Source organism: Rhinopithecus roxellana, chromosome 19 (genome assembly GCF_007565055.1).
Source record: "Rhinopithecus roxellana isolate Shanxi Qingling chromosome 19, ASM756505v1, whole genome shotgun sequence".
Lineage (NCBI taxonomy): Eukaryota > Metazoa > Chordata > Mammalia > Primates > Cercopithecidae > Rhinopithecus > Rhinopithecus roxellana.
In genome coordinates this window covers 49,928,584-49,955,493 of record NC_044567.1, presented here as the reverse complement: position 1 = coordinate 49,955,493, position 26,910 = coordinate 49,928,584, and the positions used below count along the sequence as shown (strand labels likewise).

General features: G+C 45.9%; 1 protein-coding gene across 1 annotated transcript in view; it reads left to right on the top strand.

Moving 5' to 3' along the window:
- Nucleotides 1–26,910, top strand: part of ASIC2 (acid sensing ion channel subunit 2) — a 281,545-nt gene that overhangs the window by 192,857 nt on the left and 61,778 nt on the right. Inside the window, 1 exon segment of the mRNA XM_030924250.1 lies at nt 19,383–19,510. Within this exon segment, the coding sequence (XP_030780110.1) occupies nt 19,383–19,510 (128 nt within the window).

Genomic DNA, 26,910 nt, shown 5'->3' with positions numbered 1-26,910 from the left:
ACATTCCCACCTCTCAATCCCCAGAGGAAGGAGGCCAGGCCCAGGAGTCCAGGAGATATTTGGGTGGTGATGGAGAGGAAAGGAATTGAAATGTGCCTGTGGCAGTCTGATGTGTGCCCAGGCAGTTTGATGATGGAGGCTGTATAGGAAGACAGAGAAAATGGCATGACAAGGTCAAGCAGACCCAAGACCCCATCCCAGCTCTTCCTTTCCTAACTGTGTGACTAAGGCCAAGTGAATGGGCCTCTCTTTCCTCGTTTGTAAAATAGAGATAAATAAAACTCATTGGCTTTACAGGAGGGCTGAAGGGCTCAAATGAGAGTTCTCTGCAAACTGTAAGCAATGAGAGGGTGATCGTGCCCACCAGCAGGTGGGAAGATAGTCCAAAAAAAAAAAAACCTCCAGAAGCAGAGATTATTCCAAATATCCCGCACCTGAGACAGAGCTCTGCAGCAGGTCAACATCTGGAAGCCCCATTCTGCCCAAAGCAGAGCCTCTGGAACACTTTTGCCTTGCCTTGTGGATGGCTCCACTTCTCAGGAATGTCAGGAAACAGTGAGGGAACCACTCTTCTGAGGATAATTCTAACTAACAGGAAGGACCTTTTGGGGAGGTGGTGATAGTGTTGACCACCATCAACACAGAGGGCACCAAGCAGTAAGTTAACAAAAGACACACTCTTTGAGTAGACCCAGCCCTATGAGCTCATGCTTAATGAGTGGACGGTGACTCTACGAAAATTATCAAAAATGTCCCTTCCTCCAGGCTGACAATGCCCCACACCAGGGTGCTCCCCTTGGTCACACATCTTCTTGTGGGGCACCCTGGTAATATGCCATTTTAAAGGAAGAGGTTCAGTTGCATGTGGTCCTAGAGAGTATGCCCCAAAATGAGTCCTAAGGAACATCAGGAGTTTGGGATATAACATGTTTTATGAACAAAAAGGCGCAGGGCCCAAAAAGAATTTAGGGAATTCTGGTTAAAAAACATTAAACACATTTATTCATTGCAGGAATTCTTTAATATAACACATCATGAATCTCCAAGATAGGAATAGCACATGCAGCATTTATTTCCCAAATGCCTTTGACCACGGAAACCTTCATTTTCATGGAAAAGCTCACAAAATATACTTTTGAAAAAGCTGTCTTAGACTGTAGCAGTGCAGATTTCATGGCCAGGGTTTTCTAACAGAAATTAAATTGAAGGCAGAAGGAGAGGTTGTTAAAAATGAAATTCTGTGTAGATACCTCTAAGTAACTTCAAAGATAAAAGGAACAGGCAGTGGGTTATCTGGGTTGCACGTGAGAAACCTGAATCAAACAAGCTTAGGCATAAAAGAAATTATATTGTTCTCAGAATCCAAGGCAAACTTTGACAACCAGCCAGCAGGAGGGTCAGGGATGCAGCGTCAGGAACGAGTGGAACCTAAGTCTCCTAAACTCTCAGATCTCTCATTCCTCCTCTCTCTGAATTCTTTTCATTCTCTCACTAGAAACAGGCTTATTTTTCCCACACACATATTTTTTCACACATGGCTCCCAACAGATCCCGAGTTTTATATTTTACAGATCCTGCCCCCGGCAAGAGACTGTTTTGACTCTCACTGATGTCCTGTTTAGGAAAAACAAAACAAACAAACAAACAAAAAAATAGGGCAGGGAATCATTGGTTCAGCTCCTGTCAGGTGCCCGCCCCTGGACCAATCAGCAGTGGGCAGGGGAATCAGTTCACCTGAGGACCCAGTAATAGTCCTAAATAAGTTGGGCCGATGGTGGTTGGGGAAGGCACTCCCGAGACAACTTCTAGGCAGACAGCCCTGTGGACGGCCACACTGAGTGAGGTGGGGGTCAGGGTGAGAACTGAAGGTGGGTTACATCTGAGGAAACCAGAATCCGTGTACAGGGAGTTTTCTAACAAGTGCTAAAAGGATTCGAGTGTCAGAAAGATCACAAATAGGCCCCTCCATTTCTCATCTCCTTCCATCCTTCATGCACTCCAATGAAATACACTTTTTTATCAAATATAATCTGCCCTCATTTCCCCAAATCCTAGTGTTAATTAGTGTTAACATGATAATATGTCAAGTATGCTTTTGAGCAAAGGAATAATTTTTTTAAAGCTGTGCCGTTCTAGGGGTAAAGATTGGGACCCCATTATCCCTCCAGCTTCCTCAGGTCCTACTGCCCTCCCCTCGCCTTATTAACCTGGCTGCAGTCACACAGGCTTCCCTACAGCTTCTTGAATATTCCAGGAACACCCCTACTTTGGGGCATCTGCATTTGCTACTAACATCTGTGAGAGTTCTCCTTGCTGACATAGCCACATGACTCGCTGCCTCCCTGCATCAACTCTTCTCTCAGATATTACCTTCTCAATGAGGTCTCCCCTGACTACCCTGTTTAAAATTGCCACCCTCACCCCTACTCTTCATCCCTCATCCCTGAATGCTTTGCTGCTTAGAAATGTCTTCCACCAGATACCCTAAATCATCTCTCTCAAGAGTTCCACAGATCTCTAGGGTGGGGACGAAATGCCACCGGTCTCTTTGCTAAAGCATAGCAAGAGTGACCTTTGCTCCGGCTTTCAACAAGTTCCTCATCTCCATCTGAGACCACAGCCTGGACTTCATTGTCCATATCACTGTCAGCATTTTGGTCAAAGCCATTCGACAAGTCTCTAGGAATTTCCAGACTTTCCCACATCTTCCTGTCTTCTGAGCCCTTCAAGTCTCTAGAAAGTTCCAAACTTTCCCACATTTTCGTGTCTTCTTCTGAGCCCTCCAAACTCGTCCAACTGCTGCCTGTTACCCAGTTCCAAAGTGGTTTCCACATTTTCAAGTATCTTTATAGCAATACCCACTTTACTTGTACCAATTTACTGTATTAGTCCATTTTCATACTGCTATGAAGAAACAACCAAGACTGGGTAATTTCTAAATAAAAAGAAGATTAATGGACTCACAGTTCCACATGGCTGGAGAGACCTCACAATCATGGCAGAAGGTAAAGGAGAAGCAAAGGCACATCTTACATGGCAGCAGGCAAGAGAGCGTGTGCAGGGGAACTCCCCTTCATGAAACCATCAGATCTCATGAGACTTATTCACTATCACGAGAACAGCACAGGAAAACCTGCCCCCATGATTCAGTTAACTCCCACTGGGTCCCTTCCTTGACACATGGGGATTATGGGAGCTACAGTTCAATATGAGATTTGGGTGGGAAGAAAGCCAAACCATATCACCTTCATTTCCTTATTTATTTTTTGTTGTCTGACCCTTTCACTAAACACAAGTCCCAAGAAGTCAGAGACCTTGGACTGTCTGGCTCGCAGATGTATATCAGGGCACTACATATTTGTTGAGAGGAAAAACAATGCTGAAATTGTGTATACTGCCAGGGCCAGGGTGAAGGAGAAGCCCACATTAGTGAATAGCTACTCTGTGCCATGAACCTTCCCAATCACTTGCTAACAAGGTATTATAATCCTCATTGCAGGATGAGGACACAGAGCCCAGAGAGGTTGTAAGCTTCCCAAGGGCACATACCCAGTTAAGCAGTTGAACCAAGCTTAAAATCCGCATCCACACCCAAAAGGGGTGCTCCCTCCACTAAATTCCTTTAAAGTTCACAATGTGGTCATAAAAGCACTGCCATGAAAATAGCACAGGGAAAGAGGTTTAGGCAGCATCTCTGAAGAGAGAATGCCATATAATGATAGGTCTGCTGCCATCCTCCTTGTCTATTTTTTCCTCTTTTCATCTTCAGGAGCAGAGACATTATAATGAAAGCTTTAGCATAGTCCCATGTAGAAAACAGACAAAAGCACATGGCTCTGGTCCCACTGGAGATGGAAACCCCCGTTTGCTTTCTCCCTTGCTCACTGTGACCAACCCTGAGGCACCACTGAGGATGCCCCATTTGAAAACCACTGGATGGGAGGCAGATGTCATTGGGATTAAAAGTGCTGGTTGGTTCCATGGCTGTGTCCATCCCAGAGACAAACTGTAAGCATCCCTCTCCCTTTTCCTGGGTGGTGAAAGAAGCTCATGACCTTTCTGCAGCACACCAGAGCTGCAGGAAAGCTGGCATTCTAGACTTCTGATTAAACATGGTAGGCTGAACACATGTGTTTATGGGAAGTCCCCTTCCTAGACCCCACCTAAATGGCAATCAAAAGGTTTTTTTTTTACATATGTAAATATAAACCCATAGGACAAAGGGGATGGGAGAAAAGACAACCGTAAATAGTTGCCAGCCAATTTTTGGAAGATGTAAAGTAGATGGATGAGTGTCAATCGACTTGGCAGATTACACAAGGCTGAGAACTGAGGGTCTACACTGAGGAAGCCACCAAAAGCCAATAGACATCATCTGAGAACTCCTACACAGGACCGGGAATTAGAGGCATAAGATACTGCTGAAGACAGGTTTGAGAGGTGGAGGTAAAACTAGGAGGAAGATTTAAAAGTCTATAAAAGGAACTTTCAGGCCCCCAGACATCCTCCCATAGCCAGAAGCACCCATACAAATATCCCTCTTACAGACTCTGGACTTGGGGAGATCAGGCACAGCTGAGGGCATGGGTGAGGTGCTGCTATGCAGAAAAACAGGGAGGTGAGGGAAATTCTACTTACTGAGTAGTGAGACCCTCAGCCAGGTCTCACTACTAATCTACCCCACCCACACCTGAGCAGAAATTTGAGGAGATCCCTTCCTGGGGAAATTGACAAGCTCAAGAGAAAAGATTCACAGACAATGACAGTCAGGAATCCTTAAAAGGCCTAGTTAGGTAACCCTAGAGTGAAGTCCCTTGAGGAGGGCTCCCTCAACACAAGGAAAGGCTGCACAGCCTTTAAGGACCTTTTACCCCTGAATGAGCCACCAAAGAGCCAAGCATTTAAGGGGAACCACTAACAGGCAAGGAACCCAAATCAAACCAAGAAGAAACATTGAGGAAATAGACACAATGGCTAACAGCACAAGATATAGAGCCAGGCTGCTTGGGTTCAAATCCCAGCTGTAACACCAGCTATGTGACCTGTGTTACCTCTAAAATGAAAATAATAATATTATCTACATTTATAGGGTTGTTGGGAGGATTGAAGTACGTTAATATTAATGAAGTGCTTAGAAAAGTGCCTGGATGATATTAGACACCACATAAGCCTTTTGATAAATAAAAAATAAATGAAGGAAGCAGGAGAAAACATCAAAACACGTTAATTAAAATTCTCAAGAGAGATAAGGGATGATACTGCATCCATAACCACAAGCATAGGATGCTATTAAAAAGCAACTTTCAGAGAAGAATAAATTAAATGTAAAATATGTTTAGGCCAGGCGCTGTGGCTCACGCCTGTATTCCCAGCACATTGGGAGACTGAGGCGGGCGGATCACAAAGTCAGGACATCGAGATCATCCTGGCTAACACAGTGAAACCCCATCTCTACTAAAAATACAAAAAATTAGCCTGGTGTGGTGGCGGGCGCCTGTAGTCTCAGCTACTCAGGAGGCTGAGGCAGGAGAATGGCGTGAACCCGGGAGGCAGAGCTTGCAGTGAGCCAAGATCGTGCCACTGCACTCTAGCCTAGGTGACAGAGCGAGACTCCATCTCAAATTAATTAATTAATTGATTAATTAATTAAAATATGATTGCAAACTTTTTTTAATCCATAGAAGGATTGGAACAGAGGGCATCTCCCAAAAAGGTAAAACAAAAATACAAATACATAGAAATTGAGAGAAAAATATGAAAATCAGAGGGTCCATCCAGGAAGCTATTCTAGAACATCCTATTACTAGGAGTTCTAGAGTAATAAAACCAAGAGAATGGAGAAGAGAACATTGTCAAAGGACTAATATAACAAAAATGCTAAACTGAACTACGTGATTGTCCAGATGGAAAAAGCTCACCGAGTCTCGTCTGCAATAGCGGCAAAAACAAAAACCCAGTCCAAGACACATCCTGCTGAAATTCAGGCTAACAGAAATAAAGACAAAAATCTTTAAAGTTTCTGGAGAGAAAAATAGTCACATACCTGGGATCCAGAACGAAAATGACCTAGGACTTCTCAACAGAAGCAACCAAAGCCAAGTGACAATGGCAAAATATTTTCCAGTTTCTGGAGGGGGACAGTTTCTTTTCTAAATAGAATTCTATACCCAGCAAACTACAAATGAAGTGTGAGAGTAGAATTTGGTTTCCCAAAAAATGTTGAATTTTTCAGGAAGTTATTGGAGAATGAGAAGGTAAATCAAGGATTGCATAAGATTCCAGAGACAAGGATCTGGCCTAAGAGAATTTCCTGATGAGGATGAAGAGAAGAACCAGGACGACAGTTGCACAGGAGGCCTGGAGAGCATTCCATCCAAACTGGAGCAGGAAGATGTTGGCTCCACAAGGGATGGCCCTTGTGGGTCTGCCTGGCTGTCCTGAGAGGCATTTTATAGCTCTGCCATAGAGTCTGGGATTTCTAGTGATGGGTACTAGCAAGCCATACAAACCAACAAGGAAAAAACAAGGTAAAACAAAACAAAATGGAAAAAAAGAAAAACAGGAAAAACAAAATATTTATTTCACAAGAAAGAGATCAAAAACATTATATACTGCAAGGCTGGGCTGTGCATAATATTTACAGAGTCACGGTTATGTAAAAGCTGGATACTGATTTAACCAAAATATCATATCACTATATTTGGAGGGTGAAAGGAAAGGCAGCATCGTGGAACACATCATCTAAGAAGCCTACATCCTCATCTTCTGTGATTAGGTAGGAATCGTGCAGATAATATAATATGATTGTAGATGATTCCTACGTGGTAGGAATTCAGTAGACAGGATCTAAAATATTTTAAAACCAAGAAATAACTCTCAAGCAGTTGACATTCATGGAAATATGAAAGTAAATACCAGAAGAAACAGCTAAAACAGTTGAAAGTTGTTGCTTCTGAGAAGTAGGACTCGGGGGTAGGAAGAGGTGGAGCAGGAAACTGCTGCTTTTCATTAAAAGCCTTGCAATACCACTTGATTTTTAAATTATGTACATATATTGCTTTGATAAAAATAATAATCAAATTTAAAATCATCATGAATTTTTAGCATAGCTGGAAGGCCTGAGCAGCTATCACGGGTAGCATGTTTCTTATCCCCCTTTACAAATGGGGCAGAACAAGCGTGGGTGGTGATGGTTGCTATGGCTTCTCCAACATCTCTGCTCCCAGGAAAACCCCTTGTCATGGTGCCAGGTCCTAAGGACCTTCCCAGAATGACAGGAGCAGGCTCCGGCCTGAATTCTGAGTGTCCAGGGCACAAGAACCTGCAACAGCCAGCTGAGATGCTAGGCTCACTCTCAGAGTGGTCCTCTGTGCTGGATATGGGGTCTCAACAGGTATTTGAGGACTCTGAAGAAATGATGCCATAAATCAGAAACACCATTGGAGGCAGGTATCCATTTAGCACGAGAAGCAGCCTGACTTTTTTTCATTCTGGAAAGATGTGCGTAATGCACATGCTAAGTGTGATGCAGAAAATACGTGTGTTCTAGTTAAAACTCCCAGCTGGTGCAAGGGTCTGAGGAGAACAGCTAGGAAGCAGATGAGACAGCTCCAACCTCAGACCTCATGTCCCCAACTTAGTAAATCTCAACTGCACACCTACTGTGTGCCAGGCACCTCAGTGATACAGATAAAGGGCCCAGTCCAGGTTTTCAAAGTTTATAATCTAGGGAATATCTGAAGGACTCTTTTTAGATGGCAGATGGAAATTTATTCACCCAACAGCTTTCATATAAAGTGTCTAAGGAGTACCAGGCATTTGCAGTCTGTTTGGGGAACATGTCAGCAATTAAGTGTCACCAAGCGCTGTGATAGATAGAAGATAGATTGAGAACCTAGGAGGGGATAGTCGGTTCCAGAAAGGAGGGGACAAGGGTATCTAAAGGGAGGCTTTAGAGAGAAGTTGACCTTTGGTTTTAGTCTCAGGCCTGTTTGCCAGGTTGCTGGGCAGCATGTGGGAGTTAGAGGAAAATCTGAGGACCTGGAGAGCTGAAGTCCTGAGCAGAGGGAGGGGAATGAGGAGCAGAGGCCAAGAACAGCCTAGAGTGTGCAAGGGCATCTGCATCTATGGAAGAGACCTGGGGTTGAAGAGATAGGTAGAGGCCAGATCACCAGGGGCCTGTGTGTTCTGCAAAAGCGTAGATGTTCTCTTGGGAGTCCTGCTAAAGTGTAATCCTCTGACCAGCAGCATCAACATCACCTGGGAGCTTGTTAGATGCATAGAATCCCTGCCCCCCGCAACCCCAAAGTCTGTGTTGCAACAGGATCCTCCAGGAGATTTGTGTGCACATCCAAATATAAGCAGCTCTGATCCAGACCACTGCTCCCCACCATTTGGAAGAATGAGGATGTCTTCTTAACATCAAAATATTTCTCAGGCATTACCCCACATGAAAACTCTGGTGCTTTTTTAATTCATTGAGAGAATATTGCATAACAAAAAGTTGCTATGAATCCAGTAATGCTTTGGATGATTTTGAATTCTATAATCACATCACAATCTATATACATGAGCCACTCAGCAATCTGGTTGTACCTAACTTCCACCATCGGTGTGTGTAAACAGAATTTTTACAAATAGAATCTTAATCATCCACCAACTTTCCCTACAATTTTAGATGGTTTCTGATGGCATTTCAAGGGTGATAATCTCCTGAGCACCAGTTATCCACCCAGAGTCATAAGCCTTCTTATCAAGTAATTTATAATCTCTGAGAATGAATGCACTAGGAAAACTCATTATTTAAAGAATCCTTCAGATAAATATTTTGGTAATGAGACTAGCCCCAACTCCACACGCGGTACTTTCACAAATATATGTTTTGCAAATATTCTGTTTAGCAGGAATATGCAACATTTCTCAGTTGCATAACCAAGACCTAACATTAACTATCTCCTTCCCCAAAATGGGTACATCACCCCACAATGTATAAGGTGCTTTCCCACATTCCATCCACTGATGCTCATACACCTCTATGATGTAGACAGGGCAGTTCTAGTCATTTAACAGATTAACTCATTTTAAAATGCCGTAAGCAGCTGGGCACGGTGGCTCATGCCTGTAATCCCAGCACTTTGGGAGGCTGAGGCAGGTGGATCACCTGAGGACAGGAGTTCAAAACCAGCCTGGCCAACATAGAGAAACCCCGTCTCCACTAAAAATAAAAAATAAAATAATAAAATAAGAAACTAGCCAGGCATGGTGGTGCATGCCTGTAATCCCAGCTACTCAGGGGGTTGATGCAGGACAGTCGCTTGAACCCGAGAGGCAGAGGTTGCAGTGAGCCAAGATCACGCCATTGCACTCCAGCCTGGGCAACACAGTGAGACTGCATCTAAAAATAAATAAATATGTATATATATATATATATATATATATATATATATATATATATGCAGTAAGCAGAGACATTGAGTGACTTTCCCCTTTCCCACAACCTCATGGCTAAGAAGTATTAAAATAGGATTTGAATCCACATCTTCTGATTTGGTCCTCCTTGGTTTTTTCCACGCAGAGCTAGTGTTCCTTAAAAACGAAAAAAGAAAAAAAAAAAGATTGCTTTGGGTAACACTCAGATCAACAAAGTATAACATGTTTTTGCTGCAGGATGTCATAGGGTCTTTAAAATACTAGTGTGCTCCATGGCTCTGCAGGAGGGGCTGAAGTTTGCAGCCTTCGCCAAACTCTTGTGGACACTTGATAACATCTCCTGGATCACCAGCCGTTGGTAAGAACACTGCTGCATCACACCGCCACCCAGAACAGACATCATTGCAGTCCATCTCGCATGGGGACACAATGTTGATGTTTTTCTTCCTCCAGAAGTTTGCCTGGCTTCCAGATATCACCTGTGAGCAATCAAGCATGAGCTTCCCTGTTTTCGTGTTGATTTCGGATCTTCTTAGCTAGGGACGCTGCCTTACCGTGCCTATCTGCCAGGGAAGGGTTGGAGAGGAAGGACAAGATACACATTGCCCAATTTTAGATAGGCAGCAATTTGTGAATTCTTTGTGCTGTCTTTAGAAAAATCAGCCTCTTCTGACTTGATGTGAGCTCTGAACAGTCACATCTATTTTTTTTAAATCTATTTTGCAGGAGATTAAAATGAGAAGCAGTGAGGTGAAGACATTTGCACACGGCCCCCAGCTCGTAGAGTTTTACAGCCCAAAGTAACCTGAGAGATCAGCCCCTACTTCATTTGAACAAAAAGGAAACTAAAGCTCAGAGGCAATATAACTTGCCTGAGGTCACACAGCAATTAAGTGGTGGGGCTAAGAGTCAAACCCAGGTCTCTGTGATTTCAGAGCCTATGTTTTTCTTGATGCACTTATCTGCCTTTCTTCCCTGGCCTTGGGCTTTCCCTGGATTTCTCTGGTGTGAGCAGGGGAGCAGGGTCTAAAATGATACCTCTGGTTAACTTCAAACAGCATCAGCAAGCCCTTTCCACCAGGATCTCAAGGCTGGGGCTGGGACTCTGGTCCTTGTTACTATCTCTGTCCCACACTCACTGAACTCCTAACATGAAAGAACAAAGGCTGCTGAGCCCACTGCAAATTAAACTCTTCTTCCCCATCCTTCCCTGTCCAGCTTGGAACTTTATCAGCTTGTCATCTGAGACCAATGTGGCTTCTAGCCCACTAACAAAAGGCAGAGGAGGGTGAGGAATCTAGAGGCCTGAATCCCAGCCACTACCCATCTGCCACCTGCCATGTGGCCCTTGGCTACTGTCTTCTCTGTGAGCTTCCATTTTCTCATCTGAAAGGTGAAAAGTTAGTTAAATTGTCAAGGGATCTCGTAGCTGCAAAATTCTACGCAGCCGTGAGTCATTGGCCCCGGTATGTCCTTTACTTTCTATGAGCTTTGGTTTCTTTATCTGAAAAATGAGCATGATGTAAAAAAAATAAAATAAAATGTAATGAAATGGAGATATTGACGCCTGCCTCAGGACAGCTGGGAGGAGCCAGCAGGATCAAGTCTGTGAAAACCCCGAAGCTTACCGTATGTGTGCCAAGATTGTCTTTCGCCATGACCCAGAGGGGATGCAAAGCTCAGCAGCTCAGGGTCCCAGCCTGCAAAGTCCCAAAGGACCCAAACCAATGAAGAATGTGGTGAGTGATGCTAGAAAGGCACAAAGTATGTGAGCAAGGCCACATGGTAGGGGGCAAAAAGCACAGGCCTTGGAGTCCAGCAGACAAGGGTTGGATTCTGGATCTGCTTTGTGTGACTAGGGCCAGCTGACCTCTCTGAGCCTGTTTCCATGTATGTAAAATGAGGGCACCTACCTCTAAGGGTAACTGTGAGGTGTTAACGAAATGGTCAGCTGGCCTCTGACCATATCCCCTGCCACTCTGGCCTCCTTGATGTTCTTGAAGTGGGCCCATTGTGCACCTGTTCCAGAGCCTTGGCACTTGCTGTTCCCTCTGCCTGGAACACTTTCTCCCGGGTCATCCCATGGCTCGTTGCTCACTTCATTCTGGTTACTACACAAACACCATCACCTTGAACAGGCCTTTCCTGACTCCCAGCGAAGAGAGCCACACTTGTCCTGCCCTTCCTCTGCATCACTTCTCCTGGCACTTCTCTCTGCCCACCTGATGTTACAAGTGTGCCTGTTCATTGCCATCCAACACCCTCATCTGAACATGAGTTCCAGGAGGACAGAGACTCCACCGTGCTGTTGGCTTCACTGTGCTGGATAGGGGTATCCACAGGTGTCCAAGGACTCTGGAGAAATGATGCCATAAATAAGAAACACGCTTGGAGGCAGGTATCCATTTAGCAGCCAGAAGCAGCCTGACTTTTTTCATTCTGGGAAGATGTGCTTCATGCACACGCTAAGTGTGATGCAGAAAATATACATGATTTAGTTAAAACTCCAAGCCAGCCAGGCAAGGGTGCAGGGCCGGTGGCACGTGCTCATGGTAGACATTCAATGCATAACTGTCCAGGGAGTGAGGGAACGAATGTGGACTGCTGTGAAGCATCCAGCTCTGGGTCTTGTCCTCAAGAAGGTCAGTTCTTCCTTTCTGTTTCTATGAACTCCAAAGCAGCATCTCAGGAAATGCTTTAGGGAAATAAGAAGAAATAAGAAAGATGTTCCTATATTTCAGAGAGAGTTTCTCTCTTTCTTGCTTTCTCTCTCTCACACACACATACACTAGTACACGTCTGCACGCACACACACACAGGCACACACACACTTTACAGTCCCCTAGGGAATGCAGAGCAGTGCCACAGCAGCTGCTTGACAGTGGCAGCCAGAGATGCCACTGCCGGGTGTGAGTGGCCCAGCTGCTGATGAGCCAAGCCCCTCCCCGTGCCTGGGTGACACAGGGACACTCCAGGCCCATTTGTCTGATGATAGGTAGCAGTGAGGTCCAAAGGATGGGCCTGAATAAACAGGTCCCCAGGGATTAAGCCACATGATTAAATGAGCAGCAGAGACCGGAAAGATATCAGCCGCCCAAGATAGGAATGCCAACCACGGCCCTTCAGGGGATGGCCCAGGCAGGCTTTGCTGCCCCTGCCCAGCCCCCATGCACTTGTCAGCCTCTGGCCTGAAGTCCCTACAGAGCTGCCCACTCACTGGGCTGCAGCAGGGGTTCTGAGCTGGCTCAGCAGGTTTCATGTGGACCCAGCTTGGCCACAAACTCCCTGTGAGATCCGCACAGATCCACCTGCCTTTCAGCATCTCGGTGGCACATCTGTAAAGCAAAGAGGGTGGGATCCTGTGTCTCAGAGGTGAGTTTTGCAATCCTGTGTCTCAGAGGTGAATTGTGCACATTTGTTCACTTCACCAAGCATTTTTAGTTCCTACTGCATGCCAGGCACTGTGATTATAAACATAAATAAACATTGACCCTGTCCCCAAGAGGTCTCTCAGTCTTAATAGAGAGGGAGTTGGGATCAAGTGTGAACATGGTAAGTACTAGACATTGGGGTACCGAAGGGAGGGAAAATGTCAAGGAGGTGGCGAGTGCAAAGATGGGTAGAGGGTAACCACATGGAAAACAAGAGGAAGGGCCAGTCTACATGGAGGGACCAGCATGAGCAAAGAGGAACATAAAACAGCATCTGATCCCCGTGGATCTTGTAAAAAGCCAGAAATACTGAATTCATGATGATGATGGTGATGATGACACTGCAAATTGTTGAGTTATTAAGCTAAACTCTGTGCTAAGAACTTTCCATGCAGTGGCTCATTTAAGCCTCGCAACAGCTCTATGAAGAACAATCCATTTTTATGTTCATATCCATTTCAAAATGAGAAAAATTAGGCTCCAAGAGATTAAATAACTTGCTATAGTTCACAGAACTGAACTAAGCTTCAACTTGCCTGACCCCACAGCCCCAAGCATTTAATCAATTTCTCCTAGGCTCTCTCTGGTTCTGATGCTCCAGGTCCAAGAGGTCTGCATTTCTGCCTCTCTCAGAAAGTCTGACTCACTTGTCTAGGAAACAGGCACACTATCTCTGGGGAGATCCTTAAAGAGGTGTCGAGTAGAAGGGGCAGAGCTAGGACTAGGGGACAAAATCTATAAGCAGGCAGTTTTCAACCAAAATAAGGGTGAACTTTCAAAACCATGAGCTGCCCCTTCAGGGAGGGAAGTCTCTATCCCTATGCACTTGCTCAAACACAATGGCCGTCCTTCCCTGTGTGGTACCACAGAGGGGACTCCTGCTATCTCTCAGGAGTTAAGTGAGAGCCCATGGGAGATCCACCAATCAGGAGCCAAGCAGGGAAATCAACAGTACCCTCAAATTGAATACTAAAAGGAAAAATTAATCAAGGACTGTTAACAAAGGCATAGGCAAGGCTTGGGAAAGCAATACAGGAGGGTGCAGCATCCTGGGACTGGTAGCAGAGAGAGCCATTACCACCCCTCGGAAAGAAGGAAAGAAGCTGGTGTCAAAACCCAGAGAGAGACACTGTGAAGAGCTCTCCCTCCAGCCCCCAACCCAGAGCTGTGACCTTCCAAAGTGACGGGCAGCTAACCCACAGTGACCCAGCAAATGGAGTTGAGAGACTAGACACCTCAGCCTGACTCTTCTCTCTCCCTCCACTTTCCTACCTGGCCCGCCACTGACTGATCCCAAGCCAGAGGGCAAGGGAGTCCATCAAGACAGTCTCTGCAAGTCAAACCCGTAGCACAGAGAGCAGGGTGGAGAAGCACTGGGGAAGAGGATGCAAACAGAAGCTATCCCACACCCACACAAGGCCCTTGCTGCACTGTGACATGCCCCTTATATGGCTGGCCATTGTCCCACCCACTCCTCTGAAGCTGTCTGGGGAGCTAGGGTTCCCTCACTCAGCCACTGTTATAAAGCCATTTTTGTCCAAAGCAAGATTGCTTTGTATCAGCACGTTCACTCTCTGAGCTCTGAAAACTCCGCCTAGCTATTCAGATAAACTTTTCTTCCTACTTCTTTCCAGTGTTTATTTATTTGGCATGTTTTCTGTAACTTGCCAACATGAAAGATTTTAGCTTCTTTTATCGTGATGCACTTTCCCTGCCCCATTATGCATTCTGCCCATTGCTCCTGCCTCTTCCTACAGGGCTCCCATATCCTTTCTGCATATTCAGAAAATGCACCTCCCTCCCTGGCCAGGTAGATCTCACCTTGTACCATCTATGGCCAAGCTCTTGGAAAATGCTGGGAGACTGTGGCTTCTGCAGGTTGAACTCCATCTTACCACACTCCTCTTGGTTCAGCATTATCTTTCATGTTACGTTGTCTGGGTTTCAGCTTGGTGCCAATTAACAAGAACTCCCATGTGCATACTGTCTACATACTATGTATGTAGTAGCTTTCCCTTTCTGTCTGCGTGCTCTCTCTCCCTCTCTCTCTTTCTGTCCTTAAATCCTGGTGTTCATGATGTGTAAACAAATCATTCACTGCCCAGGGACCTACACTCTTTGAAGGAGCTTAGCGTTGAATCAGTTGCCGATAAGACAAATATGAGGATGTGAACGATTCTGTCCAGCACCAATTTGAGTTGTTACTATCAGGGCGGTCACACTGGACCTACAATCAGAAGGGCCACTCACTTGGTTTAACGCTCTTGAGATTGCTGTCTTGAAAATCTTTTATTTTTTAATAGCAATGCTTACTTTTATAAATTTTTGACATTTTTTTAACAAGGGGTCCTGCATTTTCATTTGGCACTGGGACCCACAGGCTATGAGTGCAGTCCCAGTTATTGTTACTGTTATTGTTGCTGTGTTGTGGTTGTGTGTGCAGCCCCACCTGCATCCCAGCAGGTGAGCACTCCTGAGTCATGGGGTGCTGGCATTTACCAGTGTCCTCCAGAACCTGTGCAGACTCACAGCTGCCCAGATACAGCAGGGAACAGCAGACACAAGCAAGGGATACTTCCTCACTCATTTCTTCCATTCAACAAACATTTATTGAGGCCTGCTCTGTGCCAGCTACTGTGTTAGGGACATTAGGGGTGATGTCAAAGAAAAAGATATCCCAAAGAAAAAGATACCCCATGCCCTCAGCCCCCATTCAGAACTCCAGAGATATGAATTAAGGCATCTGCTCACACTAAATAAACCACACTCCTGGTGGAGTAGAAAGAGTGCCACATTAGAACTCAGGAGACCTGGCTTCTAGCCCTTGCTCTGCTCTTGACTTGCTGTGTGACATTGGACAAGTCACTTCCCCTTCCTGGACCAGATCACTGCCCAAAGGCAGATGACCTCAGACCTTTATCAGAATTTCTGGAAATGCAGATTCCTGGTCTCCACCCCAGAGTAACTGAATCAGAATTTCTGGGAGTGGATCCCAGGAAGCCTCACCCTAGCCGTCTAGGAGATTTTAACTTGCATTCTAGCTTGGGAACCTCCAAAGTGGATGATGTGAGGTTGCCTTAGCTCTAACAGTCTACATTTGGTAGCTTCAGCTCTTAAGTTGGGTCTTCAAGTCAACACTGTGCCATGCCCAGGAAAGGGAAGAGAGTGAGGCAGGGACTGGAGTGAGCTGCTCTTCACTACCAACCTGGAAAGCAATCTTCAGAGGGAAGCCAAGGGCAATTCTGGTAAGAAATAGAAAGAAATGCATCTGGAGATGTGCAAATAGGGCTTTGGGGAAAGCAGGGTAGAGGATCTGGAACTAAAGTCGTGGTTTGACCACGAAGACACACTGATCTGCTGCTCAGAACCCTGCCCAAACTACCCAGGACTCCAGAAAAGGGCCTCTCCAGAGCACCTGCTTAGGAAGGCAATATGGCGGAGTCCTTGTCACCCCCTCAGCTCTGGGAGGGCTGTAGTCTGCTCATAGCTGGATATTCTAGAACTGTGCTACCCAATAATGTTTCCAGTAGCCGCATGGGGCTATTTAAACTTGAGTTTTAATTAATTAACATTAAATAAAATGAAAAATTCAGTTCCTCAGTCACACAAGTCACCTTTTGTAACTGGCGCCTACCATGTTGGGCAGCACAGGGAATACCACATTCCCATCTTAGCAGAAAGTTCCACTGGACAGCAGTGTTCTAAAGAGAGAAGAAACCTTACCTATCACCTGTTCCCACTCATGTTCATCCAGCCACTGGGTGTTTGTAAAAAACGAGGCTACTTTAGGATTTTACTCTTGGCTACAGCTACTGCTGCTTTCAGAATAAGCTAGCACCTCTTCCAAATCCGAACCCAGTTCGATTAGCCTTGGGCGGTTCTCACTAAGAGAGGCACACCAGGCCTGTTTGTTTTGCCCATTACTCATGCCATTTCTGACAGGAAGGCTTCATTTCTCATTTCACCTGTAAGCCACAGGTCCTCTCCTTTGAGCCTGTCTTACTGGCTGTAAGATTTCTTAAGCTCAGTTGTATAGCAGGCACACACGGCCTCAGCTAGCTCTCGAAAACAAGTTCTGGCATCTCTCCTGTTCCCTCCCATGGCTCACTGAAGGAGCCTTCAGTTCCTCCCAGCAGGGGCATCCCTGTCATCCCAACAGCCCTCCACACTCACTCACCCTTTTTCCCCATCTGAGTCTGTTTCTCAGGCTCCACACTCTCCTCAACCCCCGTCTTGGGCAGACTTTTGAAAACACAGCCACTGAAAGATGATTATTCAACCGCCTCCTTCCATCCAGTCCTCCCTCTCCTGAAGTCCTCCTCCCATATCTAAAAAGCTTCCTTGAGGCTCCTTTTGAGGGCCAGGCCCTGGGTTAGGTGACAGGGCCCTGGACTGAATAAGATATGGTCTCCTCTCTTGAGGAATTCACCATTGATGGGAGAGATTGACACAAAGCCACTGGCATCCAGGAGCATAAGGATAGGAGTTTGGACAGGGTGATGCTGTACAGAAACCACAGAACAATGACTGTACTGGAGAGAAGTGGGATGTGTTTGTAGATTGTCTGGATTCGCTCCCACTCCGTGAACCGTATCCAAAAGAATTCCTGGCTGAGGGTCTCCTCGTCTAAATGATGAAAGCCCTGCCTACCCTTCCCTAGGGCCCTGTCTGCCTACTAGGCCTTTCTTTCCATGCAGCCCCTGGCCTTGGAATTCTCACCCTGCTCCAGACCCCTGCGCCTACCTCAGTCAATGGCCCCCACCCTCTCCCTAGGTCGTGCCCTTCCCATGGCTGGCCCCAGCCCTTCCTTCCCAGCCACTCTGTTCTGTACCAGCTTTAGTGTGTCCCCAAACCCCCTCCCCCAGCCGCAGCCTGAGTGCTGACATGTCCTCCCCCTCTCCATCCCTGACCCCCAACCCCATCATCATCTTCTCTCATTCCTGCATTCATCCATTCTCTCCCCATTTTTTTCTTTGAGAACATTCCTTGATTTGGACTCTAGGCTGGCCTTGTCCATTCATAAGTGATTGAGGTTTAACCCATAAATCTCATTTTCTCATCTCTAATTCATTCATTAGGCATCTCCTGAGTGCCTGGTGTATGCCTGGCCCTATGAAGGAACTTTGAGGTCCAGAGAGACAGCCCAGAACTTGGCCTCAGGATGCTCCAGACTGCTGGAGGAAACAGTTAAAGGCTCATCATGACGTGCTATGGCAGGGGCTCCAGCGGGCAGATGTGGAAGATACAACAGAGCAAGGGAAAGAGTTGCTTTGGGTGGGGTTGGGGAGCTGAATCTTTGTGACAAGTGGGAAGATGGTCAGGTGGACAAAGTAGAAAGACACTCTGGGCAGAAGGAGATGCATTTGTGCAGAGTGGGGACCGGTGATGCCCAATCTAGGCAGCCCCGCATGGTGCCACGAGACAGAGGTGCTCAGAACAAGGCTAGGGAAGAGGTGGGTAAGGAGCCTGGGGTCCTTGGAAACATGGGAGGGAGTTACACGATTTACATTTGGAAAGCTCATTCTGCAGACTATTTGGAGAAGGTAAGACAGAGAAGGGGATCTGGTAAAGGCTTATACAGTCCCATAAGTTCATTTTCCACCTATTGTGAGCACTAACCATTTAGGATGATGGCTCTGCACCGCCCCCAACCTCCCACTGCCAAGGGCCATTTCTTCTGCCAATGGAAAAAAAAAAGGAAGCTTCTCTTCTACTTGGCCATTGCAGCCCCAAGGGGAAACACCTTGGCATACAAGAAGGCCTTGCATTTTTATTCCACTGCTGCGTCATCATGTTTTCTTCCTCCTGATGTCCTCACCTTCAGCTCATGACTCAGAAGAAAAGTTAATCAATAAAACAAAGGAGTTTGACTCATTTTATAATCCCATTCTACAGATTTGGCAACTGAGGCAAGGAGTTGGCCTGATGAAGTGACCTGAATTTGTTTCCCATTGCTGCTGCAACAAATTACCACAAATGTAGTGGCTGAAAACAACACAAATTCATTATCTTAAAATTCTGGAGGTCAGAAATCCAAAATGGATTTCCCTAGGCTCAATAAAATCAAGGTTGTTGGCAGGCCTGTGTTCCTTTTGGCAGCTCTAGGGGAAAACTCATTCCCCCACATTTTCCTGCTTCTAGAAAATACCTGCATCCCTGGGCTCATGGCTCCTTCCTCTGTCTTCAAAGCCAGCAGCATAGCATTTTTCCATTCTCTCTCTGACGGTGATCCTCCTGCCTCCCTTTCACAGGAACCTCTGTGATTACATTGAGTCCTACTTCCATAATTTAGGATAGTCTCTCCATCTCAAGAGCTTTAACTTAATCACACCTGCAATATCTCTTTTGCCGTGTAAGGTAACCTAGTCACAGTTTCCGGAGGTGGGGACGTGGACACCTTTGGAGGCCATTATTCTGCTTATCACAGGGCCTTTTCAGCATCCTTTTGAGCTTTTCAATCCCAGGACTCCATGAGCATCTGTTGTTACTGACCCATGGCTCTGTCCGTCTTTGTTCTTTCAGAGGAAACGACATTTGAAGCAGGAGTGAAAGTTCAGATCCACAGTCAGTCTGAGCCACCTTTCATCCAAGAGCTGGGCTTTGGGGTGGCTCCAGGGTTCCAGACCTTTGTGGCCACACAGGAGCAGAGGGTAAGTTCCCTGGGCTCCCCGGATTGATGGTCCTCAACCTCCCCTGACCCCCTGCAGAGGCACAAGGAGGAGAAATGGAATTCCTACTCGGTCAAGGGCTTTACTGTGAAACTGGAGAAAGGTGTTGGCTCACCTTCTTCACCAGTTCTCCTGTACCACCTGTTGGTTCCTAAAATTGGGCATGAAGGAAACCCGGCTCATTTTTCTTTTCACCAAGCTGGTTGGGTTTTTTCTTTTCCAGACCATTCTGTTACAGTTGACTTTTTGCACAAGTTAATTTAAAAATTGGCCAGGGGATGCTAAGGGAAACTGCTAACCAGGGTTTGATATGTTTCATCACTTGTGTTAATACAATTCAAAGCAGCCTACAAAAAGAAAAGGGGTGGAGGCGTCCCTCTCCCATCACAGAGTTTAAGTGGAGCGAGCCCTTGTTACGTGGGCTCCTGCATGCTCTCTTTGATAGAGCGCTGGGGAGGGGACCTCACCCGTCCAGCTGGGCCTGCTGCATCAATTCTGTCTGTGGGTGGAGGGAAGACGGGCACAGCCTCACGTCTGAAGTGAGTCTTACATCTCAAAAGGGAGACCTTCGCAAACTCTCAGTAGGGAGGCAGTCTCAAAGCAGGACTGCAGAGAGAGATGGACTCCGTTTCTTTCTCTTATCTCCTGGATACTTGTTGCCTGGTTTTCCTAGAATAAAAGCTGGAGAGACTGTAACTGGGAGGGAATCCTAAACGAGATCATCTAAGACAAGTTTCTGGTGGAGACCTTAGGCAGAGCTAAGTCAGTGAGTAGTGAAGGCACCTGCTCTGGGGTGTGGGAAAGGGAGACTCAGGGAGAACCACGACGGAGGAGCAAGGAAAGATACATGCACATAATGAATGAGCTCAGCTTGCTTTTAAAATGCAGATGGACAGGCAGCCTAGGTGAGCTGAGAGCCTGAGCTACTAGCCTAGGTGAGCTCCTGAGTAGTGTCAAAAGTAAACAAAGCTAGACATGGGTTGACATGGTGAGGGCAAATTTTAATCAATTATATACTTTTGCAATAGGGAAGAGGGTGCAGCATGAGCTGAACTCAACCCCAATTCATAGAGAAGGCCTGGGTGTTTCAAAGACAGAATGAGAGAGTGGGTAGAGGCAACAGCAAGGGCTTGAGCAGCAGAGTCAGAGAAGTAAAACATCACAAAAACCAGGAAGGGACTTGGGTGCTGGTCCCTGTGAAAAACATCTGGATTTGCTAACTGGTGCTTATTGAAGTAGTTAGGCTCCTACCTTCCCACAGAGACAGGGAGACAGGGGCCCTATATTCAGGTGTTGGCTGGAACAAACAGTAAATTCTCTTAGCAGCCTCGAGTTTTCTCAGGCAGGCGCTTTAAGAGGGGATAGAGGCATTCTAGGGATGCGGTCTTGAGCTGTAAGAAACTATGCTAGTGTTTGTTCAAGTCTTCATAGGCCAACCAAGGGTGAGGCTTAGAAGAGAAGAGGGCCCGGCCGGGCGCGGTGGCTCAAGCCTGTAATCCCAGCACTTTGGGAGGCCGAGACGGGCGGATCACGAGGTCAGGAGATCGAGACCATCCTGGCTAACACGGTGAAACCCCGTCTCTACTAAAAAAAATACAAAAAAATTAGCCGGGCGAGGTCGCGGGCGCCTGTAGTCCCAGCTGCTCGGGAGGCTGAGGCAGGAGAATGGCGTGAACCCGGGAGGCGGAGCTTGCAGTGAGCTGAGATCTGGCCACAGCACTCCAGCCTGGGTGACAGAGCGAGACTCCGTCTCAAAAAAAAAAAAAAAAGAAGAGAAGAGCGCCCAAGAGAGCCTGGCTAGAGTTTGGTCAAGGAGAGAAAATCGGTCAGCACTCCCTTCTGTTGTAGGAGTAAACCCACATCCCTTCAAAGAACCAGGTACAGGTTAGACTCATCAGTATGTGTATAAATTCTGTGACTATCTAAAAGTAAATTTTAAATTAGTTGTCCATGGCAAATCTGACTTTGTGGCTTGTTGAATGTACCTACCCCCACTGTCATGAATTACTTACTTGTGTTGACATCTCTCTGCTATCTACATTGTTATTAGCAGGCAGAATAAGTGAACAGCATTCCTTGGAACCCAGTGTGTAACTTCTCCCCACCGCTAGTCAAGGGTGGAGAGGAGGAAGTTCTCTGTAGGCTGCTATTTTTCATCAGCCTGAGAGATGTGCTTTTTCTCCCTCAGTCCTGGCTGATCTTCCATTAGTGAGATGGAAGAAATTTCTGGGCTGGGTGGGAAGTTAGAGCTATGACTTCTAGGAAGCCCTAAGTTTCTCTTTCCCTTCCCAATATGAAACATGAGGACTCCCCTTGGTGAATAGGATGAGGAAATAGAACATATTCCCAGCTTTGGAGGGCAAATTCACTGTTAGCTTTGAAGTGTATTCTCAGAAAATCAGCCCCATTCATGTCTGTATTTTCATGATTATTATAACTAATAAGATATTTGTTAAACATTTTACAGTCTTCAAAGCATTTCTGCATCATCTCATTTCATCGTTTCATTTATATTAATAGAGAAATACAAAAACACATCCCAGAGCTAAATCTAATAATACATTATATTTACATGTATATAAAAGAGCATATTCATAGGAAATAAGACTTGAAGGAAATCAGCCAAAATACCCACAGTGGGGGAATTATGAATGATTTATTTTCTTCTGTGGGCTTTCCGTCTCTTTCATGTTGTGACTTTGTTCTATTTATTCATACAGCAAATGTTTGCTGAATACCTACTATGAGTGAAGTGGTAGAGATACGGTGATAAACAAAACAGACCCAGTCTCTGCCCTTACAGAGCCTGTAGATTAGTGGTTTCTTTAACAAAGGAAAAAATAATGTTAAGTCAAGTATATTTTGGGGATTTAGCCCCAGCTGTATGATCTCATTCTGCGAGTATGCAGACCTATCCAGTTGATCCTGGTCCTCAGACACTTCATTTCATTAATTGTTAAAAGGCATATTTGTGTTCACATTTTAACATTTCTGAAATAAGGATTTGTTTTACAATCAATTAAGTCTTAAAATTACAATAAGCAGTGTTTGTTTTTCTTTCTTGGTTATACATAAAATCATGGTGCATCTTATAGTATATGGGATATCAATAAAATGTAGCAACTACATTGCTATCAATCCAAGACTCTGCTGCTTTGGCTCAAAGTTTAAGGAAACTGCAGGAAGGCCAGGGGTGACAAGTGGTAGGAAGCAGAAAGCCCTTTCCTGGAAGATTGGTGTGAATCATGCTAGGAAAATTGACTCCAGAGTAAGAGCCCTAAGAGGAACTAGTGGCTTAAAGGAATCCTACCATGAGTCTTTGTATACATGGGAAAGTCTTTTTGCATGGTGAAAATTATCTCACCCATGCATAATTACACACACACCACACCGTTCCAAATGTTTTAAATTTTATGTTATTGTCCTAAAGAATATACTCTTGGGCTGCAACCCAGTCCAAAGATTGCTTTCTTAACCTGCATTTGCCCTAAAAACAAATAAGCAAAAGTATGCCTTGGCTGCCTTCCTAAACAAACTTGAGAAGTGCCCTGCTTACCTCAGTTGCTGTAGAAGCCCCTGCACACTCCCAGGACCACCAGAGACAAGTAGCTGGATAATATGCTGGAAGCAGAAATAGAACCCTGGGAGGGGTAAAAGAATAATAACAGTTCCTATCAGTGGAGCACATGCCACCTGCCAGGCATTATGCTGCAGGGACGCTTGAGGCGCATTATCTCATTTAATCTCCCACAACAACCCTGCAAGGGAGGTACTGATATCTCCACTTTCCAGATGACAAAACTGCGCGGTTAAGTAACTTGTTCAAGGTTGCATAGCTAAGGGAGCAGCAGGGTTGGGCTTCAAGCCCAAATCTGCCAGGTTCCCACACCCATGCTCTTTCTGCTCTGCCACACTGCACAGGTGTAACTCAGGAAGACTCTCTGGAGAGAGCACACAGGGAGCTAATCCAGGGAGAGACTGGCTGGCAGGCTGGTCTTTTCCCATCACAAGCCCAAAGAAATAAGGCTACTTGGTACTGTGGAGAACAAATCAACCTAGGAGCCCAGAGGCCTGGATTCTAGTCCTGCTGTGTCATGGGACTTTGGATAGGTCATTGCCATCTCTGGGCCTCAGTTTTTCCACCTGTAAAATGAGAGGATTCCATGAGACAACCTCAAATGACCTCTAGCATTCACCACCTGGGAGTCCCTGCCCCTGCTCACTTAAGGACACAGGGATCACCAGGAAGTTTGGCCGACAGCAGTTCTGCACCCACTCCCTGCTCTGTCAGCTGGCTGGGGATGCTCATAAGGTAAATTAGGACAAGGTTGTGAGACAAACGATCTCCCCAGCTCTGGGAGGCAGAACTTAGGCTCCTACTGGAGAGAAGCGGGAGCTGGGGTGGAGTCGCCTAAAACTCTAGGAGAGAGGCTCTAGCTACCCTCCTTGGTAGTACCCCTTCCTCAACCCACATCCACAGTGGTCACAGCACTACCCAACATAACACCCTTACATTCCAGGGTTTTCTATAACTTACAAAAATCTAAACCCCTTAGAACGACTCTGGAGTCCCTGCCCAGCTTGGCCCCTGCTCACCTCTCCAGCCTCCTCATCTGCCTGTGGTTGACCAGCATGGACCCTACATCCCAATGATGCAGAACCATCCACCAAACACCCCATTCTCTCTGATCACTGCCTCTGTGCATCTGCTCCCTCTGTTCCCTCTGCCCTTCTTTGTCTCATCTACCTGGCAAAGGCCTATTCACATTTCCAGATACCACTCAAAGGTCATGGCCTTTAAGAAGAACTTTGCTGTCTTATCCTGCCACCTTCCTAGGAATAGTTAGCTGCCCCATGCAACATTTTGTGCATTCATTTATTCCCTCAGCAAGTACTCGCTGAGCACTGAATGTGTTGGGAAAATTAAGATACGCAAGACCTGGCCCCTGTCTTGGAGCACTCACAGAATGAAGTGGGGGATTGGGCATTTTTTATCACACTCCTAAGGATACAAAATTCCCATGTAGGCTTACTTCGTGTGAATCACTGCTCCTGACACCTACCTCTCCAGAACTGCCTTCTTTTACCTCTCGCAACCCTTGTCTCTTATAGACTGGGAGCCCTCTGAGGGCAAGGATTGTGTCTTTTGGATTCTGTGGCCCCAGTGCCTTGCTTATAGATAAGTTCCATAAATGTGAGTTGTTGGAAGTACAACTGGATAATCAATCCAATGTTATACTCTAATGCTCCCCGCTGCCTCCTCAACTCACCTTTGCCAACTGTCCCATTAAAAACCTGCCCTGAAGACCCTTCCTCTTGAGGCGTTGAAGCCAGGCTGTGATGGATGATATAGTCATATCGTTTCTGGGTTAGACAAGCTAATCAAAGCAAAAGCTCATGAAAGGGGTCAGAGCTAGGGATATAGATCTGGAAGCCATCTGTGTAGATAACAGTGGATGAACAGATGAGAGAGCCAGCACAGAATTCTGAAATTCGGGGAAAATTAAATGAGTGAGCAAATATACGTGAAACTGCAAAGCTGGGATATTCATGTGGCATGGGGACAGGACTAAACTGTCTTCAATGTTGATATCACCAATCAGACTCTTTGCTCAAACCATGATTATTTATTTATTTATTCATTCATTCATTCATTTATTCATTCATTTATTTTTGGAGACAGAGTCTTACTCTGTCACCCAGGCTGGAGTGCAGTGGTGCGATCTCTGCTCACTGCAACCTCCATCTCCTGAGTTCAAGGAAATCTCGTGCCTCAGCCTCTGGAGTAGCTGGAATTACAGGCTTGTGCCACCACACCCAGCTAATTTTTGTAATTTTAGTAGAGACATGGTTTCACCACTTTGACCAGACTGGTCTCAAACTCCTGGCCTCAAGTGATCCCCCCACCTCTGCCTCCCAAAGTGCTGGGATTATAGGTGTGAGCCACCATGCCTGGCCTTCCAAGTCATGATTTGCTATCAGAAGCCTTTAATCATCTCCCACCCTCTCTTCAAAGAGCCTGGTGGTGATTCTTGTTTTCTAAGTGTTGATCCATGTATTCATCCAATATTTATTCAACCATCTTGCTTGTACTTCTCGGTGGTTCTGCGAATGAATCTAGAGATTCTGGGCAATCAGTTGGCCCACCATCCTTATTGTTCAGGAAATTTCCTGGAAATCATGGCCCTGGGTTTATATTTGACAGCCTCAGAAACACCTTGGAGAACCAGGGTTGAATGTCACTGCCCATAGGCATCCCACTCTCACCAAGAACCTCTTTCACTACCAGCTGGAAACCACCAGGAATGAGAAGGTTTCTACTCCACAACCTAGACTTTATATCACTTGAGCTGTATCTAAAATGCCCTGAGAATGCCTACCGTCACACAACACCTTGCATCTAACTGCTGCCTTTCTAGCCTGTTTAGACTATAATAAAGGCAAATAAGAATACTTAGGTCTTGCCAGCCCTAGTTAGGTCTTTGGCAGGACCAGTTGGCTCCTACAGAAGCCTAAGCCTCTGCCTCTGGTGTAAGTTGGCCACATTTCCACCATTTGGAGGGAATCCCACCATGGCTCACAAGAAGAAAGTATCCCTCACCCCACCCCTAAATGAAAAGGCCCAGCAGCTTGGTGGGATGCCCACTGCCAGCTTTTGACAGCTCCTCTCAAGCTTCCAATTATAACTTCCTAAGTGCCCTTCAAAAGGGAAGACTCATTTGTCAATCTGACAGGCAAATCCGTGGTCCTTAATATCCATGTTTCACGGAGCCCATTAGAAATGGAAGCTTGCCCAGTTGGTTTTTCTCAAGGCAGAGGAGAGAATTTATTACACATGCCTTTAGTGACTTCCAAATGGCCAAAGATGGAGCCACATAAATATGGAAGCATCCATTTCCACCCCATCAAAGCACTGGAGAGGTGCCATGAGGTAAGATGGCCCGCTGTGTAGACATTGCATTCACCATCAAGAGGGTACACTGTTTCCCATGAACAGCGCAAGAATGAGAATCAATTAAGCATCTGCTAGCTTAGCTACTTAATCACTTGTTGCCACTCAGCCTCTAAAGTAGCAATATCTTCAGATCCCCAGACGATTTTGCGAAGAGTAAAGCTTTCACCATTTTTTCCTGCACAATATGAGCTTGATTTTATCAAGGTGGACTTGACAGCAGAGGATGGGGGAGGAATGAGAAGGATTCTTCAAAGAATTGTTGATTGGCTAGGATGAGCTAGGTATTGTGCTTAGCACTGTTGGGGAATTGAAAACTGAATCCCATAAAAATATACTCCAGTCTTACGAGGACATAAAATTATTCTTTATCTTACCTCCCAACTACCTTGCAGCCTCTTCCTCTCCTTGCCTTCCTAACAAAGAGTCG